Source organism: Aptenodytes forsteri, unplaced genomic scaffold (genome assembly GCF_000699145.1).
Source record: "Aptenodytes forsteri isolate BGI_AS27 unplaced genomic scaffold, ASM69914v1 Scaffold821, whole genome shotgun sequence".
Lineage (NCBI taxonomy): Eukaryota > Metazoa > Chordata > Aves > Sphenisciformes > Spheniscidae > Aptenodytes > Aptenodytes forsteri.
In genome coordinates, this window is record NW_008795630.1 from 106,292 (window position 1) to 123,360 (window position 17,069).

The 17,069-nt window shown below is 37.4% G+C and overlaps 1 protein-coding gene across 1 annotated transcript; it reads right to left on the bottom strand.

The window, feature by feature from the left end:
• TRAF6 (TNF receptor associated factor 6) lies at window positions 1–14,711 on the bottom strand. Its single transcript, XM_009282456.2, has 7 exons — window positions 14,632–14,711; window positions 11,000–11,326; window positions 5,358–5,508; window positions 4,590–4,748; window positions 3,611–3,682; window positions 2,151–2,228; window positions 1–1,296 (listed from the first exon to the last, which is right to left on the bottom strand). The coding sequence occupies exons 2-7, from the start codon at window positions 11,293–11,295 to the stop codon at window positions 415–417; spliced, it is 1,638 nt and encodes a 545-aa protein (XP_009280731.1). The 5' UTR covers window positions 11,296–11,326; window positions 14,632–14,711; the 3' UTR covers window positions 1–414.
• Window positions 14,712–17,069: the final 2,358 nt, after the last annotated feature.

Genomic DNA, 17,069 nt, shown 5'->3' on the forward strand with positions numbered 1-17,069 from the left:
CTCATCTTTATTAATTTAGCTATTTCCCTGCTATGGTATTTATTCCAAGGCACTGAGGCGAAAAGATTTACAGGTCTTTTCTGACATGGCTTAAGTTTTACCACACTGAGATGTACAGGTACTTCAATAGGATTTTCCTGTAGGCAGCTGAGTTTTGATTAACAACACTTCATTTAGTTAGCTTGCTACAGAAGTAGCTTATTAATAGAGAACAATACCAAATATTTGAATACATGACCTCATACAGAAAAAAAAGTATACCAGCAACAACAAAGTTCTATTCAGGTGAAGATCAACTATGTTGGCAACTATGATCTTTTACAAATGCAGCCTATACGGATGATGAAGCACGCTTGTAATCTGTGGTGGAAGAACGTGACTAGTGGCTCCATTCCTCTGGTTAAGACTTACAGGCTACATAGCTCCATCAGTACTGCGAGCTTGAAATCCTTCTCTGCGGAGACTGTTTAAATCTAGACGTGTTAGAACTTCACAGCGCACCAGAAGGGTATCATCCTTTACGAAGGTTCTTTGTTTCAAGGTTTGCAGGTGCATGAAAGTCACATAACCAAAACCTTTTGGATTGCGGTGAATTGTTGGTCTCTGGAAGGCTAGTAACTCTGGCTTGGCTTCCATTACTTCTTCATGATTCTGCCTTTCAGGGCCTTCTGATTGATCTAAAATAGAAAGTCGTATAGTGCCTTGGAAAGGCCAAGGCAGATGGCTGTCATATTCTCCTTGCATAGTGTGGACAAACAGAGATATAAAATTAGCACAACGCTGAGCATTTGGTAATTGGATATGCAGGCGCAAACACAGCTTGTAGCCAGGCTTTCCAGTATAGAAGCCAGGACTGTGCATCACAACAGGTCTCTCTTCTTCCTGGGCTTTCTGAAGTCCACTGAAGTTCTCAATCTTCCAGATATAAATACCGTTACATTGCTGTGCCTCCATTTCAGTAATCTTTCCCTCCAAATTTCGGATAGTACGTTTGAGTTCTGCCACGTGAGCGTTCTGAGTCTCCATTTTAGCAATGAGTTCTCTGATTTGGTGATCTTGTCTTACCAGACGACCTTCCAACTGCTGAATAGTTTCTTTGAAGTTTTCAACTTCTGGATTACAATCATATGCAGCATGTGACACGTGTGAGAAGAGGGCAGGCTCAAAGGGTAAGCCATTAATGAAGGGTACAGGATTTGTAGCAGTAACACTGATATTTTGAAAACTCTGAGCCATCATTCTCATGTGAACCTGAGTGAACTCCTGCATATGTCGTGCCAGTTCATTCCTTTGCATCTAGAATTTAAGAGATGTGGCATTAGGAACATATCAAACATTATCTGCAATCACATCTTAAATGTGGCTCCGAAGAAAATCAAACAACTAGTTGCTTCTGTTATGTGAGAAAAACTGGAATGTGAATCAAGGACTGGTGATGTGACAAAGTAGCACTTTACCAATGGAGGGCTCCAAATTTAAGATCACTGTTATGACAAATGAAAAAAGAAGTTCAAATGCCAGTGTGCAAATATTGTTCAACTCAAAATAGAGACATGGTGAAAAAGTGTTAGTGATAAACATACATTTAGTACTTTTTCTGTGTTCTAAATCAGCATTGTATTCCCTTCATTGATTTGCTAAAATGCTCCATAGTACCAAATACAAAGGTGTCTGAAAACTGATGCGGAAATGATGAAGGGAAAAGATCCATTTTTACAAAGAGGTATTAAACAACTAGAAATCAGTATCCAGATTAAATAATTTTAGAATTTAATCAAATTTAAAGCACTATCAGGTTTTCTTCACTGAACTCTTAAGAGCCATAACTGTCTTTGGTCACAACTTTGGAAGAAATGCTAGAAGCTACTTTACTGACATGAAAGCTGAGAAAACACTCATGGGTTAATAAAAGCAAGTTCATCAAGCAAATCATTCAGAGTTTTTTAAATTTGAAAAGAACTTTCGAAAGGCAATGTATCAACTTGTAGTGTTATAGAATTAAGATACCTCAAAACAAAAAACCCCACAAATCACTGAGGATTTGGGCTGGTGAATGAGACAAGAATAGGAAACCACATTAAAAAAAAACCCCAAACCGTAACAAAAACATGCAGAAGGTCTGCAATTCATGATTCTGATAAAAGGCTTACCTTTTCAGGACACCCAAAGGCACTGTAAAAACATGGCACTGGGGCAGTAGGACAATCGTTGTCATAATGGTTAGGCATCTAAAACAAATCAGATTTGAAATTAATTTTCCCATCAAGAGTATTCTTTTATAACATCCTAAAAGAATATGGCTGGATGGACTCTGAACAGGTACCTGAAGGCAGATCAGTTTATACCTATATAATTTCTCAAAGAAATATGGAAATGTTGAACAAAAATGTTAGTGATGATAAAAATTCTACATCCTCCTTGTATGTACTTTAACAATTCATTGCCTTTGTTCTTACATTAGGCATCAGAAAGCATTCAGGTTTTCTTGCTAGAAAAAAATGCCTTTTGTTTCTAGCCTATCCTCAAGCTAGATCACAGTTCATTTCCTTCCCTTCTGAAGCACTACTTGCATATACTTCTTGTGTCTCTCTTCATTATCCTCTTCCTCAAAAAGCTCAAGTTACTTCAGTTTTTCTTATGGTCCATGTTTTCCAGACCCAGTTATCCCACTGCTCTGGATCCTCCCTATCCATTCCCACCTCAAAAGCTGGACAGCCTCAGCCGAGGCCTTATGAGCCACAAACAGAGCAAAAGATAATTCTGGGTTTCACAGGCAAAATACCTGTTTATAAAACCCAGTATGTTTGCCTTGTGTAAATATCATGATGAAGTAGAACACAAGCTTAATACAGGTCAGCCATTAAGTCTAAACCATTACCTAGTTTAGCATTCTCTGTTCCCTATTTTTGCAGTTCATTATTCTACCTAACAACAGATTTTTGCCTTTGTCATTACTGAAGTCAATCCTGTTTTTCAGAGTATTTCTCCAATTTGAGAAGATCATTCTTTATTTTAACCCAGGTCATTAACATAGTTGCCATCCCATTCAAACAGGGATAGGCTGCAAATTAAGTAACATTTATCATTTTCCTGTCAATGAAGTAAGTTATTATTGAATAGAAGAAATAATAATGGCTATTACAATAGTAATGGACAAGCAGAATTCCACCCAGCATCTACAGTTTGATAGTGAATTATTTATAACTACTTTCCAACAGTGGCTTTCCAATTACAAATACTCTCCCTCTCTGCCCAAATCAAAGCCTTGTCTTCTAATGTCAGCCATAACCACTGGCAGCTGCTTGGTATTCTTTAACCTCCATTCAAGATCAAAAACATGCAGCATGGCCCCTGTCAAGAAGCAGTATAGCTAAACAATGTGATTTGCAGCCAAAAATCCTACAGAGGTTTACCAGACTGCAATTGCAAGCTGGAGCAGCATTTAAAAGAGTATTACACCTGCACTGGATGCAACATTTTCAGAGAGACAGGTAGAGATTTATTAGCTAGTAGACAAACTGTTTCTTCAAGTTTAATTTCAGACTAAAGAAGCAATGTAAATACAAAACATCTGACCCAGATTATAACACAGAGAAAGGTAGCCTCTTACCTGCTCTCTGATGAGCACCGTGTTGCAGTATTCACAAAATACATTGGCGAGTGGGCAGGTTTGGTCATGAAGCTTAGTTATCAAACACAGAAAAAGAGAGGAAAGAAAGAATCAATAAAGTTACACAATTTAAAAGAGTGCTAATCACCTCTGATGTTAAATTTGTATGTACATTTCAAATTTCACATTTAACTGTATGCAACTGTGAAACAAAGACAATCCCCTTACCCTGAACAGTATGTTTTCTATAATTACTGGTTTTTCCTGGACTCGTACAAGAGATTCATAAAGTTGCAGATATTTTATTTCCTAAAGCTCTTATGCTCCAAAGGAGTCTGAATTTATCCAGAAGTTTCTGAAATTCATGTTCAATTGTAGTGGAACTATATTGAAGGTTTTTTTTTGTATTGTTGGACTATATGAGGTATTTTTGTTTTACAGTTCATGACATGATATCATAAAATTAATAGTCCTTGAGATAAAACATATCCATATACAGATAAAGAAATGGAAGCTCAAAAAGGAAAGGACTATCCTCAGTATCACCAAAGTAAAAAATGGAGAGCCAGGAGAATTATTCAGAAATTATCTTGGTCTTGTGTGTTAGCAGATATCCCCAAAAGATGCATCTCCTGACACATCTTTTCTGCCAGGCGTAAAAACTGTGAATGTAAATATTGCTTTGTGTGTTACTTTGGCAGTAGATACTGGCCTCTCTGATGGTAAGGCCAAAAATCAATAGTTCTTACACAAGTCTTTTCACACCACAGGGTTCCCAAGAAGTTTGTATTTAAGCACAATCCTCTCCCCAGCTTTCGCCTGTTCTAGACTAATGTCCTGAGTTGGCAGCTTCTCACCTGTGCAGCACAAAGAGCTCTTCTAGACCAAAATTTTTTTTTTTTTTTTTTTTAATACTGATGTTCCATTTACAAGCAAACCCATGTGAATGAAGGTTGAAAAACAGACTCCTGCAAAGTACCTCTTTATCTTCATAGGCCATAGACGTGGCACAGTTTGGACAACAGACTTGACGCCTCAGACACTCCTGTGTCATGTGCTCTTTCAGATGGTTCTTCTGGAAGGCTCCTTGGCACTGTGGGCATTCCACAGTGGAAAAATCACACTGCAACTGGTGGTCCTGAACAAGGACAAAAGAGGGATTTGATACGACAGACAGGTACTATTGTCTCATCTTTTTTCAAGATAAAGCCCGTACAAGAGGAACAAATTGCAACCTTTCCTTCATGCAAGCAAATCCTTATACACTTATGCTGACTTTACCAATGGCCTGTTATTGTCCCATTACTAAGATCAGGACTTCATGTATTCAGAGCTTTAAGAATGCTCTCAGGTAAAAATTCAGCTTTATGTTTATCCTTTTAACTTTGTATATTATTTTCTAAAACAATTACTTCAACTAATATATCTAGCTGCTTTGAGGGAATATTAAACTGACTTTAGGGAACTTGTGTGAAGTACAGATACAGCTGATCAGAAGACAAACATGAATGATCCTAAAGAGAAAGCTGCATTAGTACAATTTTCATGCACTATGATGTTCATTTGAGAATCACCTAATTACAATTAAAGACTCATCAAAAAACAAATATGTGTAACTATAGTCTTGAATGAACAATGCATTGAATCAGCATAAACAGGTATCAGGTATGACCATCTATGTTAAGTTATTTTGAATTCTTACTTGTCCATGAAAACAAGGTTCCATATTTTCAAAACTAATTCTCACCTCTAAATGCCTCAGCTCCATCTTCATACTGCAGCCCTTGTTGGGACACTTAACCATTAATGAAAGGATTTCCCGTTTAGCGAAGTTGTCAGGAAAAAGTTGATTTTCGAGCAGAATTTCGTTGTCTACTGGACATTTGTGACCTGCGTCTCTACAGTGCAGAAAAGAAAGGAAAAAGAGATTCCAAGTTCCCTTTGCCCTTCATTTAAAATATTTTTACACTAGCAAGACATTAGTGGCCAAATTGTAACACATTAAGAAAGTCTTAGAAAACAATGGCATTTATGTGGCAATTACCAGAAAGCATGCAATACACATCAGAGAAATTGACAATACGCAAGTTTCACTAGAGGTGGCATGACTGGGATCGCAGCACTTTTCTAACTCGATAGTTTTTATTTGGACAAATGCCATGATAGATACTCTGGAAATAAACTTGAGGAGGATGTAAAGAAACTACAAACTTACAGTCCCATTTCTGCAAGTACTTCACATAGCTCAAACATCAAAGAATATTTCACATACTATTTCAAAACAATCCTTTAAAGATTCTTGGACCTTCTCTCCTTTCTTTCTCACTTTATAAACAGCCAAGGTGATCATAGCTGAGAGAAAAAGCAAAAATGTCTTTTTTTTTTTTTTTCCTCCACATTCACTTCATCTATTTGGCATTACTTTTCATATAGCCCATTTCGCTGTTTTTGTTGTACAACCATTTGATCAGTTGGTCATCCTTCAATTTATTTATACAGCAAAAAAGGGTGAAAAAACTCCAGTCACAAAAATTACTAATAACTATAAAAATTACACTGGATTTGGAACTGGGTGTTGTATATGAAGCCATTTTAACCGCAAACAGACTGGAAGTCAGTGCTAACTGATGAAAGTTTGGAGTCTGATGGTGGAACACGGGTGCATGCAACTTGCACAAGAGAACTAACAGCCTGTTCCACTTTGTCAGGTTCTGTCTACCTGCATTTAAACACAAGAATCATTAGAAATGGAGTAAAAAAAAGGGATCATCTCCACCAAACCTTCAAAAAAAAAAATATCCAGTATCAGCTCATTTCTGAAAGCAGTAGGTCAATATATCTATTCACAATTAAGTAATACAGTTAAAGAGGCATGAGGGATCAAAGCTTCTGAGCTGAAGCACTAATGGAAACAGCAATAAAATGGAAAAATACATGGGGCGGAAAAATGTCAGAGAGCACTTGTGGTGCAAAGATCAAAGGCCAGATCATTGTCACTGCTTGCAAGCATGAGGGGAAGTAGAACCTAGTGGGCTGTGGAGACCAGGAGGGAATTTGTGTTCTTTGTTGGAAAAGGAAATAATTGCTCAGCAACTCCTTCATCAGCAACGTTGCTAGAGGAAGCGGGGGTAAAGTTGAGACTTCAGAAAGAGACAATGAACTTCCTTTCCTAGGTTTTGCTTGCAAGAGCTAGCTCACCACAAGTCTGATAGTCATACTCCTAAACAAGTGGAAAAAAGAAAATACCTAGCGTGCTGTTTTGTTTCATAGCTCCCTGAGCTACGATCAGCGTGCTGATCTTTGTCACAACCCAGAAAAGTTCCCTTACTTCGCAGGCAACCTACAGGAAATCAGTTTTCACAGGTATAACTTGGTTACAAATACCCTGTTTAGTGAAGTATAATGATAGTTCAGTAGGCCTGCTGGTAAGACAGCAGCCTTATTTCTACACAGAAAAGCTAGTCTTGTATGATAACAGCCAACAACAGATTAATTTTAAATAATGATTACCAGATACCCAGTTTAAATAACTAGCAGACAAAGGGTAAAATAAGAATGAATAGCAATTTTCCAATGCTTATAGTAAGGAAAGAGCAATAACTTATTGTAGTATATTAAACAGACTTCAAACACCATTTACAAGTACTGGGATTATGTTTAAAAGGCTGCTTAGATCCATCTGCAGACAAAGATGTTGCTATTCATTTCCTATCACAGAATTGCACAGGTGCAATTTGAGTTTATGCACCTCAGTTCTAATCTACATTACAGTGGAGGCTTTCCTATGCTGGAATTATTTATCACATTGGGCTGTGCCACCCACAACAGTACCTGTGAAATAATAATCATCTGCTACAAAGTACAGTGAATATTCCTGTAATTTCTCTTGAAACTAAAACATAGGTATAAAAAGTAAAGCCAGAATAATTTTCTTTGAAGAAAAAGCCTGATCTGTGATTTTAGCAACTGAGCAGTTTAGCCTAGAAGCTGAAACAGTTGGCATACCCTTTAACTGCAGCCATGCTGGCTGTTTGATGAACTGCTGGCACTCAAAGCTTTCTTTGCTGCCCCTCGTCAGCTCATAATTCTGCTTTTCCGATAAACAGAGGTTCTGATATTTAGAGAGCTCTACTACAAGCCCTAAGTCAGCTTTGACCTAAGATACAGGAGAAGAAAGACTACAGTGACATTTAATTAGCTACTGCATCTGAACTTAGTTCTTCTAAAATTTCTAATCAAGTACTTTCTAGACAGTAACATCTGTAAATTATTATTTGTAGTTACTTAGGTAGATAAGCTTCTTCACTACCATGACTCACAGTACTTCAAAGCACTTCAGACAGCTTTATTTAAAAAGATGCCAAGACTTTCTGGGAGGCAAACATTTACTGTGATCAAATCCATCTGGTCTAATCGTGTCCCTCACATTGTAAGATCTAAGACTCCAGTCTTTAAAAGCTTTTTAAAAGAATCTTTCTATTTGCAGCCACAACTTCTTCAACATGGACAACTACAATTGTTTGTGTAAGCCACAAGAAGCAATTACTCAAAAACTGCTTGTCCATCCTTTATCATTTAAAATCCTTAATCTCTGTATTCACTTGAGCTAGACAGTGCGGAAATGAGGAATAAAAGGAAGCAATTTCTTCCTCATCAAATAAAGGCTGTGACAATCGCATAACGAAAAAAACCCACTAAGAGAATGTAAAAAATCACTTTCCATTTTCATTTTAGTTCTGTAGAAGCTTCTCAATGATACCAATCAATATGGTACTGTAGACATTACAAATCAATATTGTACTGTAGACACTACATAGTCCAAATCAATAGCTTGATCCATGGATCCCAATTAAACATGCAATTCAGCCCTTCAGGGATTCAAAGGGGTCTGGCACTTTAAGTTGTCTTCTCTGCTTTCACAAGCATTCACTCAAACTGCACTCCAGACATTTCAGTGGGGAATGAGGGAAAACAGTTACCATCAATGAAACGTCTGAAATATCACAGTGATGATCTGTAGTCTCCAAGATGAAAAATGCTTTCCACCTGTGTTCAGTATTCACTGAAACAGTCAACACTATTGATAGAAATGAAGTAAAATAGGGAAAGGGTGTAAAAGAAGCAAAAGCTTCTGGACATTGAAACTGTTTGCAGACTTAAAACTTTGAGCAGAGCAAATGCTCTGTTAATTTAAAAAGGAAGAGAAACCATTTCCCATATCTGGGGTTTAAGAAGGAAGTTTCTCTACCTGCTACAAGATGTTGCGTTCTGAGCATGGGTTCACTGCAGTTCCTCACTCAGTCCTGTGGTAAATTCTAACCAATGACTGTAACAGTGCAGCTCATCAGCAGAAGGATTAGAAAACAAGATCACCTTAGCTGTTAAGGATCTGAAAGACTGGAAATGAGACACACATTTTTGGTAATTTTAAGTTTAGTCATTTTCCCCTCAGTTTTCAACCTAGGAATTCTGTTGTCTTTGAAATGATTGGTGAGTAGACATTTCTAAATCTCAGTATACTTAAGTACTGACTAATTTACCTTCAGGATTTATAAACATCATACTTCCATGAGAGAGAGCAAGTAAGGAATTCCAAAATCTAATGGCCTTTATTAGTACAAATGCCTAATTCAATGCTTACAATCTTGCATGAAATTATGTACATTAACTTCTTGAAAGAATTTAGGTTTGAATGTGCAAACCAAAGGCCAGAAAGTGAAGCCAACTGCTCATGCCTAGGGAACTGGATTACAGTCAAAGCTGACAGGTTCAGGTTTGGGTTTTTTTGCCTACTTCCATGCACCCAGCTGACGCGAATACCACTGAGTGATGCAGTTGGGTAAGGCCTGATGTACTTTTCTTGCAGAAGTAGGAACATAGTGAACAATGCAAGGGACTAAGGGAGCAGGGTGATCTCATGGTATGGTTAGTGGAGAACTGAATATCTCTCAGCTTCCTCTGCAGAATCTACAGACGAGTCACTTTTCATGGATAAACACTGGTGGTATTCTGCATTTTCTGGATAATGAATTTGCATCCTTTTCTCAGAAATATTGATGAAACTAATGTTAACAAAAACTGTGCTGCAAACACATACAATAAATTTCTGCGCTTGCTAGAAAGGAAAATAGCCTGCTCTTTTGCTATCACAAGTAGGGAATGCAAAATTAAGTTTGTCTTCTCATACTCAGCTCCAACATTTCCTTCCTTGATCTAAAGGGGATGCCATGAAGAAATACAGTAGCATCACACACAACTGTGACAGAAGCTACAGAGAAGACCACAAAAACCACAAAATACTGTATTCAGAGAACATAATTGCTGGCATACTATTCATTTAGTGAGCTATAAATGATGGATCATGGAGAAAAAGAAATGGAATAGAACTATGTATAAATAGTATGGAAAACTAATCAAGAAAGCACTGTCCATTTTGCATGCTAAAAATAAATGCCTGGCAAAAACAACATTGTATAGTAATATTGAGACAGTTTGATGATCTTTACACAAAGGTGTGCAAAGTAAGGTTGGAAATTAGCCAATTCTATATGTGGGTCACACAGAATTAAATATTTAGATTCCTACCAAAGTACTGTGACATTTGAGCTAAGTGAGCTCAAAGATAAGATAAGAAAAAATCTGGCTTATGCTGAGAAGGAAAAACCCTACAGCATAATATCTAGCCTTCCATCAATGTGTTCCAATACTCACTGACATGTGGGACACTGATGACTGTATTCCAAGTTTGAGGGAAATACACTCTACCAGCGTACTTTCTGCCGTTCCAATCATTCACTTTTATGAGCCCAGCATGTTCTTGCCTTCATACCTCATTCCCACTCCCCCATATGCCACCTAGTTTCCTCTCTCAACGCTTTGTTCAAGACTATTCCCTCATTACATTCTCTCTTCCAGTTCAACAAGGAAGCAGCTGATTTCAAGTGAAGAACTGAAAGCATGAATTGCCATATCTGCACCAAGAAACCATGTTGTCTGTAGTTGCCTGTAGTTATCAAGAGAAACAATCACAGGGAAAAGACAGGTTTTATAATCCTGTGCTGAAAATGGAATTTATTTGGACGATTTGGCTACTTTTTAAAAATCATTATTTAATGTTTATTCAATCAAATTTTTAGATTCATAACCTGAGTAAATTTGTATAAATGGCAAAATATCTAAAGCTCATGCAACCTCCAAACTCGTGGTATTTTGGCCATACATAGTGTTTATTAGAAATCATCTTTAATTAATTATAAATTCCCAGAGTTCTATTAGCGCTTACTGGTAATGCACCTTAAGCAGTTCTATTCAGTTTACATTGCCCTTAAACTGCTCTGCTTTGGTAAGTGAACTTTTGCTTAAAAGCAACTTCCATATATTTTCCTTTACCTTATCGATTTGACAATGCAGCCTTTGCAGAAACGATGTCCACATGGTGTCTGCACTGCTTCCCGAAGAGCCATCAAACAGATTGGACATTCATATTTACTTTCCAAGGGCGGATCAAACTCCACATCATATCCTTGTGTTTCCTCTGGGAAAGAACTTGGAGGGTTTCCAGTCCCACTGCTGACGCTTACGCTGTCTTCTTTTGCTCCAACGCTGCAGGCACTGGCCATGGCTGCACAGCAGCCGCTTTCCACGTCTCGGGCTCCACAACTGTTATCACTATATAGCAAGCTCATAGTAGCTAATCAAGTGCTACACAGAAACGCTCTGCAAGATGACAAAAAGATGTGTTAATGTAAAATATTCCAAGACCTTCCTTTCCAGTCAAGAACAAATTTTATTTCTGACCAGAAACACTGGAACAGTGGTGAAGATTTGGTTCTACTCAAAATCACTGGTTTTGTTTTGTCCCAGTTTCTGTTATCTTTTTTACTTACCTTGATATATAGGAAAGAGCACTGCATCCTGCCAGCCTAGTTCAAACACAAACACGCACACCTTTCTGTAATTTCTTTCATCTACCTACCTAATTTCTGTAAAAAGAGGAATACTCTCTCCTTGCTATGTTTACTGAAAATGCCTCTTTACCCCTTCAGTTTTTACCCCTTATTTACTTCTGAAGCATTCAAACATAATTTGCATGAGAAATGCTGTACAAAATCAAGTTTTATTGGATGACGATAGCTTAATTCCATACTTTCCTTGCAGTGAATAAATGTTATTTAACATTTTCTGTATACAGTGATTCACAGTATAGGTTTCAAATCAGTTTAGGTGCATGCCCACAAATAAAATGCAAGTCCAAGTACCCAAACCAAGCAGATGCTGTGCTGCCAATGAAATTCAAATATACAGCACTGCTGATAACATTTTAAAATTGCCAATAGGACTTTAAATTGAGTAAGAAGCTACACAAGAGATAAGGCTAATACTTCCACAGCTCAAAAGCTGTCTACAAACTACTAGTACTCAGGAGTTCTTGCTCTCCTTTCCCTCTTCCAGTCTAGCTGGCAGGGAGGACAAGGGACATGACTGTAAGTGCAGAAGATGAAAGTCACATTTCCCTGAAATGTGGTGAATGGCATAGTAAAGCCTGCTTTTAAAATACTGCTCAGAGAGCAGGTTGAACTCATGGGTATGAAATAAAAAAAAATGCTGGTATCCCCAAACAGATTGCCAATGTTTCTACATTGAATGAGGGAACTTTAAAGAAAGGTCTAAACAACAAATATAAACTCTAGAAGTCCAAGAAATTTTCCTCTCCCTTGATTTTTTAATGGTTACAACCATTTTCTTAGAATCCTATTATGGTTAGTTTTCTATAAATTACATTTCTTTGAAACACAGAGGTTATCACCAGGTGCAAGGCAGTATGAATAGGCTGAGGGTTACAGAGCTAGGCATGCAAAACAAGCCCACTAAGACCAGATTTGATCTTCTTTTGCACAGCAGTATAGGCAAAGGTCTCTTGCAATGTTCACCTACTACATCCACTGTAATACCATTACATCATTTAAAGCATATTAGGGATGGAAATCTAAGGATTAATCAAGAGCTGAACTGTAAGGATTGTTGATCTGCATCAGTACTGCAGACTCTGGGGGCAGTGAGGTATGCAGAATGAGTAGTGTTACTTTGACCACAAGCTCACAAAACTGAACTTTTTCCTGCCTTTATCACAATTTGAACACCACAAGTCATTTTAACAAAATGTTCATGGATAGGAGGAGGACATACAGGTAGTTTTATTTGGGTACTTATTATATGACAACTGAAGATTACATCCACAACTAGTATTTACTGGAAATATATTTTGAACAAATGCAACGTTACAGAAATGTGCTTTAGGCCACCTATATGATAAACAATTAGCAATACTGCACATGCTAACAGTGTATGAGCTTTTTTTCTTCCCAGTTATCCAGACCAGAAAAAAAAAAAAAAGGCAGATCTACCAAACAAAACCAAACAGGCAAAGCTACCATATTTAGGTCAGTTACAGTTAGAATCAAAACAGAACTTCTATTCTGCTGTGTAAATATGTGACTTTCCATTTTGTTGAGGTACACAGAGGTATGAGAAGTATCTGAAGAGTAGCATTCCCGACATTTCCAAAATACCGTTAAGGTACAGAGTGTCAAAGCACAGTTTGACAGTTTAGAGTTGCACTGAACTGGTCAGCAATGCTCACTTTATGCAGAAATAACTCTACAGCAGAGCTGTCTGGAACTGCATCCAGGGAGTGATGTTTACTTCTACTCCTGTTCTCTGCCCCCATGTATTATCCCTATATGTTATCTACCACAACAGGTTTTATAATCAAGGCTCCTAAACACCACAGCAATACAAACTAAACACCAAGTAAATTCTCAGCAGTCCAACAATGATCAATTTAATCCCATGGAACTGAACAGCTCCCTCAATGACTTAGAATGGAAGCAGAAGAATCAATGCTTAGAAAGATGCTCTGTGACAGTAAGATTTTTTAGACTGCCATCGGCAGCTCTCTTTTCTCTGGAGAAAAAAATCCAACTTGTTTCCGTTGTTAAACTAACATAACTTTTATTTAACAGCCGCTACAGAGGATGGTTAGTCCACAGGCCATATTTCACGAAAAATCACAGGAACTAAGTTGGGCCAATGGAGTGGGAATGTTGGTATGAAGGATATCAGAATCCGCAGGCCAGTCTAGGACTGAAAAATTCACATTATTCTAAGCCACAAGGGTATATTTAGTGAGACTGAGAAAGGGAAGAGGAACATATATCCCTTTAGCAATGTCACAAAGGAATTCAGGAAGTTGCAGGGAAGAAAATTTAATAGCTTTACCCAAATTCAGCTGTCACATTAATTGCAAAGAAGTGCGCGACTCTTCCCTTGGGCTGTTCCTAGGAAAAAAACATACTATTTGAAATATTGTTCTTATAAGGAAGAAAACAGGATCTGACTCAGTATAATCTCGATAGTTGAACACTTTGTAGATTTAAGCGCTGTGCAAGTGGTATTCTCTTTGCCCGTTTAAATTGTTTCTACAGACATAGCAGGTATGTACATTCAGTTTACAGAAACAAAAATCCTGTATCAGAGTCATTTTAATGAATGAGTCACTGCAACCAGTCAACATCCCAGTCTCACACAAAAATCCCCTTATTCAGTGATACACTCCACTCCCACATGGAGCTTTTTGTCTGCATATGACCAAGGAGTTCATAAAAAAAGAAGTGTAAGTATCATTGGCTCCTCTTTCTAAATAGGGAAATTCAGGCACAAAAAGGCAACTTAAACAAGGTGACTGAGAGCCAGATTTTTAATTTTGTTCATGTTTTATATAAGATAGGATTCCTCCTACTACTCTTATCCATTTCATCTTATCTGTGAGGAAAATCCTCCTTCTTCCACACGTATTTATAGGTGTAGGGGCAAGGCACAATTTTCCAAATCAAAATCCACACTGCTGTTACTCAGACCATTAACTGAGGCTTGATTACTCCACCATAGTTTAAAACAATTCCTCTACAAGTTGTAACTACTGTAGTAGGAATTAGTTCTGTTTCTTGTGGCACTTATTTTACCTTCCAAGAGTAGGAACATAGATTCAATCTTCTTGAACAGAGCAGTGCTAGAGCAAAACCAATTAGAGAAGAGTATACTTTGAATGTTGATGACAGGTCTTTTCCCTGATGAAGGTGGAGCAGACAATTTGTGAGCCTACTGTAGCAGTTTTGCATGTTCCCCCCCTGGGGAATTTAAAAAAATTTTCAGGCTAGAAGAGGATGGATTTTAAAACCCAAACCACTATATATCCCAAAATTCACATCAAATTGCTACCCTTTCTTTTTGATTATGAAACAGATTGCCAGTGAAGTAAAACCTAACAAACATCCCCCCAAAACCACATCAGTTTTTCTTCCTATTGATAATAGTTGTTATTCTTCCTCTGTGCTGAACAAAATTGAGTCAAACACAAGTACAACAATATACAAATATTAATTTATAATACCTTGTCTACACCACAGCCTTTAGAATTTATCAATTTTTTTGACGTTGGTAGTTTAATACATTAAACACTTTAGTAGTCTGCTCTATGACCTTCTTTGTTTGGACAACATCCAGCCTTCAGATGGAGGAACAACTGAAATTAAACTGGATCATTACATGGTAATTCTTGTTTTTGCTAGTGTGAAGTTTCTCAGGCAGAGAAAGCCTTAAAATTATGTTTGGTAATGCGCCTGAAATGCCCTTTTCTAGAGCTAGGAAGTCCTATCAGACTTGCCGAGTAGAGAGATAATGGGTTTTAGCTTGCACACATGAGGTACCCAAAGTTCTTGGGCCAGCAAAGGTTGATTTCTCTCTCCAAGGCAACAGCTGTATTGTTTGACAACAGAAAGGACGGTGCTTTCCAGGCCAAATGGTAATGGACAGAATTTGTTTGATCATTATTTGTGCTGTAGAAATCTAGAATGCCCTAAGGATCAAACCTTCATGCCCCAGAAAAGACACAGTTAAGACTATAGGGAGTCCCCATACTACTCTTCCAACTTTAAGATTAACCCATAACAAAACCTTTCTTCGGTAAGTAACCTGTGCTATGTTGCTATTTACACTGTTGCATTACAAAGTGATTAGGTTGATCTGAGATAGTACAGTCAGACCAGAAGAGCTAACTCCTGCAAGAATGTACCTTATGATTGACAAAAACAATTTCAAAACAGAATTAAAAACCACCCATATTTTAAATTAATGCATGCAACAAAACTCAGTACTCTGATTTGCAAAGTCCCATAGTATAATGGGGTTTACATAGAACTTTTACAGATTTTCATGCTCCAAAGAGCCACAGGATTAATTCAGAAAATTCTAAATCAAAAAATATTACTGGTAGCAGAAGATAGCTTCAGATTGCCTGGAAAATTACACTATAATTAGAATAATAGGGAAGAAATAAAAGTATCCTATTTACACTGAAATATGAAATATTACCTTTGAGCATTTGGCAAAGGTGAAGGAACACTGTACAGAGAGTATATAAGTTACCATGAAATAGAAAATTTTGACTATTAATCAGTAAGTATTGAATACATGCCCTTTCCTAGCGAATTCACACTGAGTAGCCATATAAATAAGGAAATCAATACAGAAGACTATTCCAAATCCCTTTTCTTACTTGAAGTTCACAAACTTAATTAATCTGCTTGCAGCCTGGCCAGCATACAGCCAGCAGGAGAAATGCCTTCAACACCGCACAGACAGAAAAACTGGCCAAACTTTTCTCTTTTCTTCTTCCGCCTCGCTGAGAACAGTTTTGGACATATAGATTTCTGCGTCATGAGACTGACAGACCAGTGGAGTGACTTTGGATAATTTGTTTATGAAGCAATACTTGCAACACTTATTACCAGGCATATTAATCAATGGTCTACTGACAACTGATAAGCACTGTGTGTTTGCATTATGATGTTTGTAACTATCATCACTGTGGCCTCATCCAGGCAGAACATATAAAACGATGCAGGTTCCTTTTAATTAATACCTATAAAACACATTCATTTCAAAGCTATCAAATGGCTAGACAAGCCAAAGCAATAGGAGAGTCAGGCAGAACTCGTAACTGCAAAAAACAAGTTCTGGTTTCTTGTAAAAGCCTGCAAGCATGTTGCAAACATTTTGTTGATATCTCAACTTTTTCTTCTAATAGCAGTAACTGTTAAGACTTCCAAGTCTTTTGGATAACCACTATACTTATCATTTTAACATGTGAACCTGAAGACTTAAAATACGAATTTTTGTTTGAGGCAAATACAATTGAACAACAATATTAAAAGCTCATTAGACAGTATCAAGAGCTCCTATTGCTGGAGCAGAGCAGCCTTTGGGGGTTTCTGAAGCTTTCCAGGTGATTTCTCTTTGCTTGGAGAGAATGCTGTCAGGCTTTAATCACATATGTATTTTTATGCTTAAGTGTTACTTAGGAGACTAGATGGTGGCATATTCCCAGTTATGTTCATATTTT

Excerpts from the sequence above, each read along its gene's own strand:
- TRAF6 (XM_009282456.2), bottom strand. The coding sequence starts at position 11,295 with ATGAGCTTGCTATATAGTGATAACAGTTGTGGAGCCCGAGACGTGGAA. Across the intron at positions 3,683-4,589 it reads TGGCCTATGAAGATAAAGAG|CTTCATGACCAAACCTGCCC; the intron begins GTACTTTGCAGG and ends TTGATAACTAAG. Across the intron at positions 1,297-2,150 it reads CCTTTGGGTGTCCTGAAAAG|ATGCAAAGGAATGAACTGGC; the intron begins GTAAGCCTTTTA and ends CTTAAATTCTAG.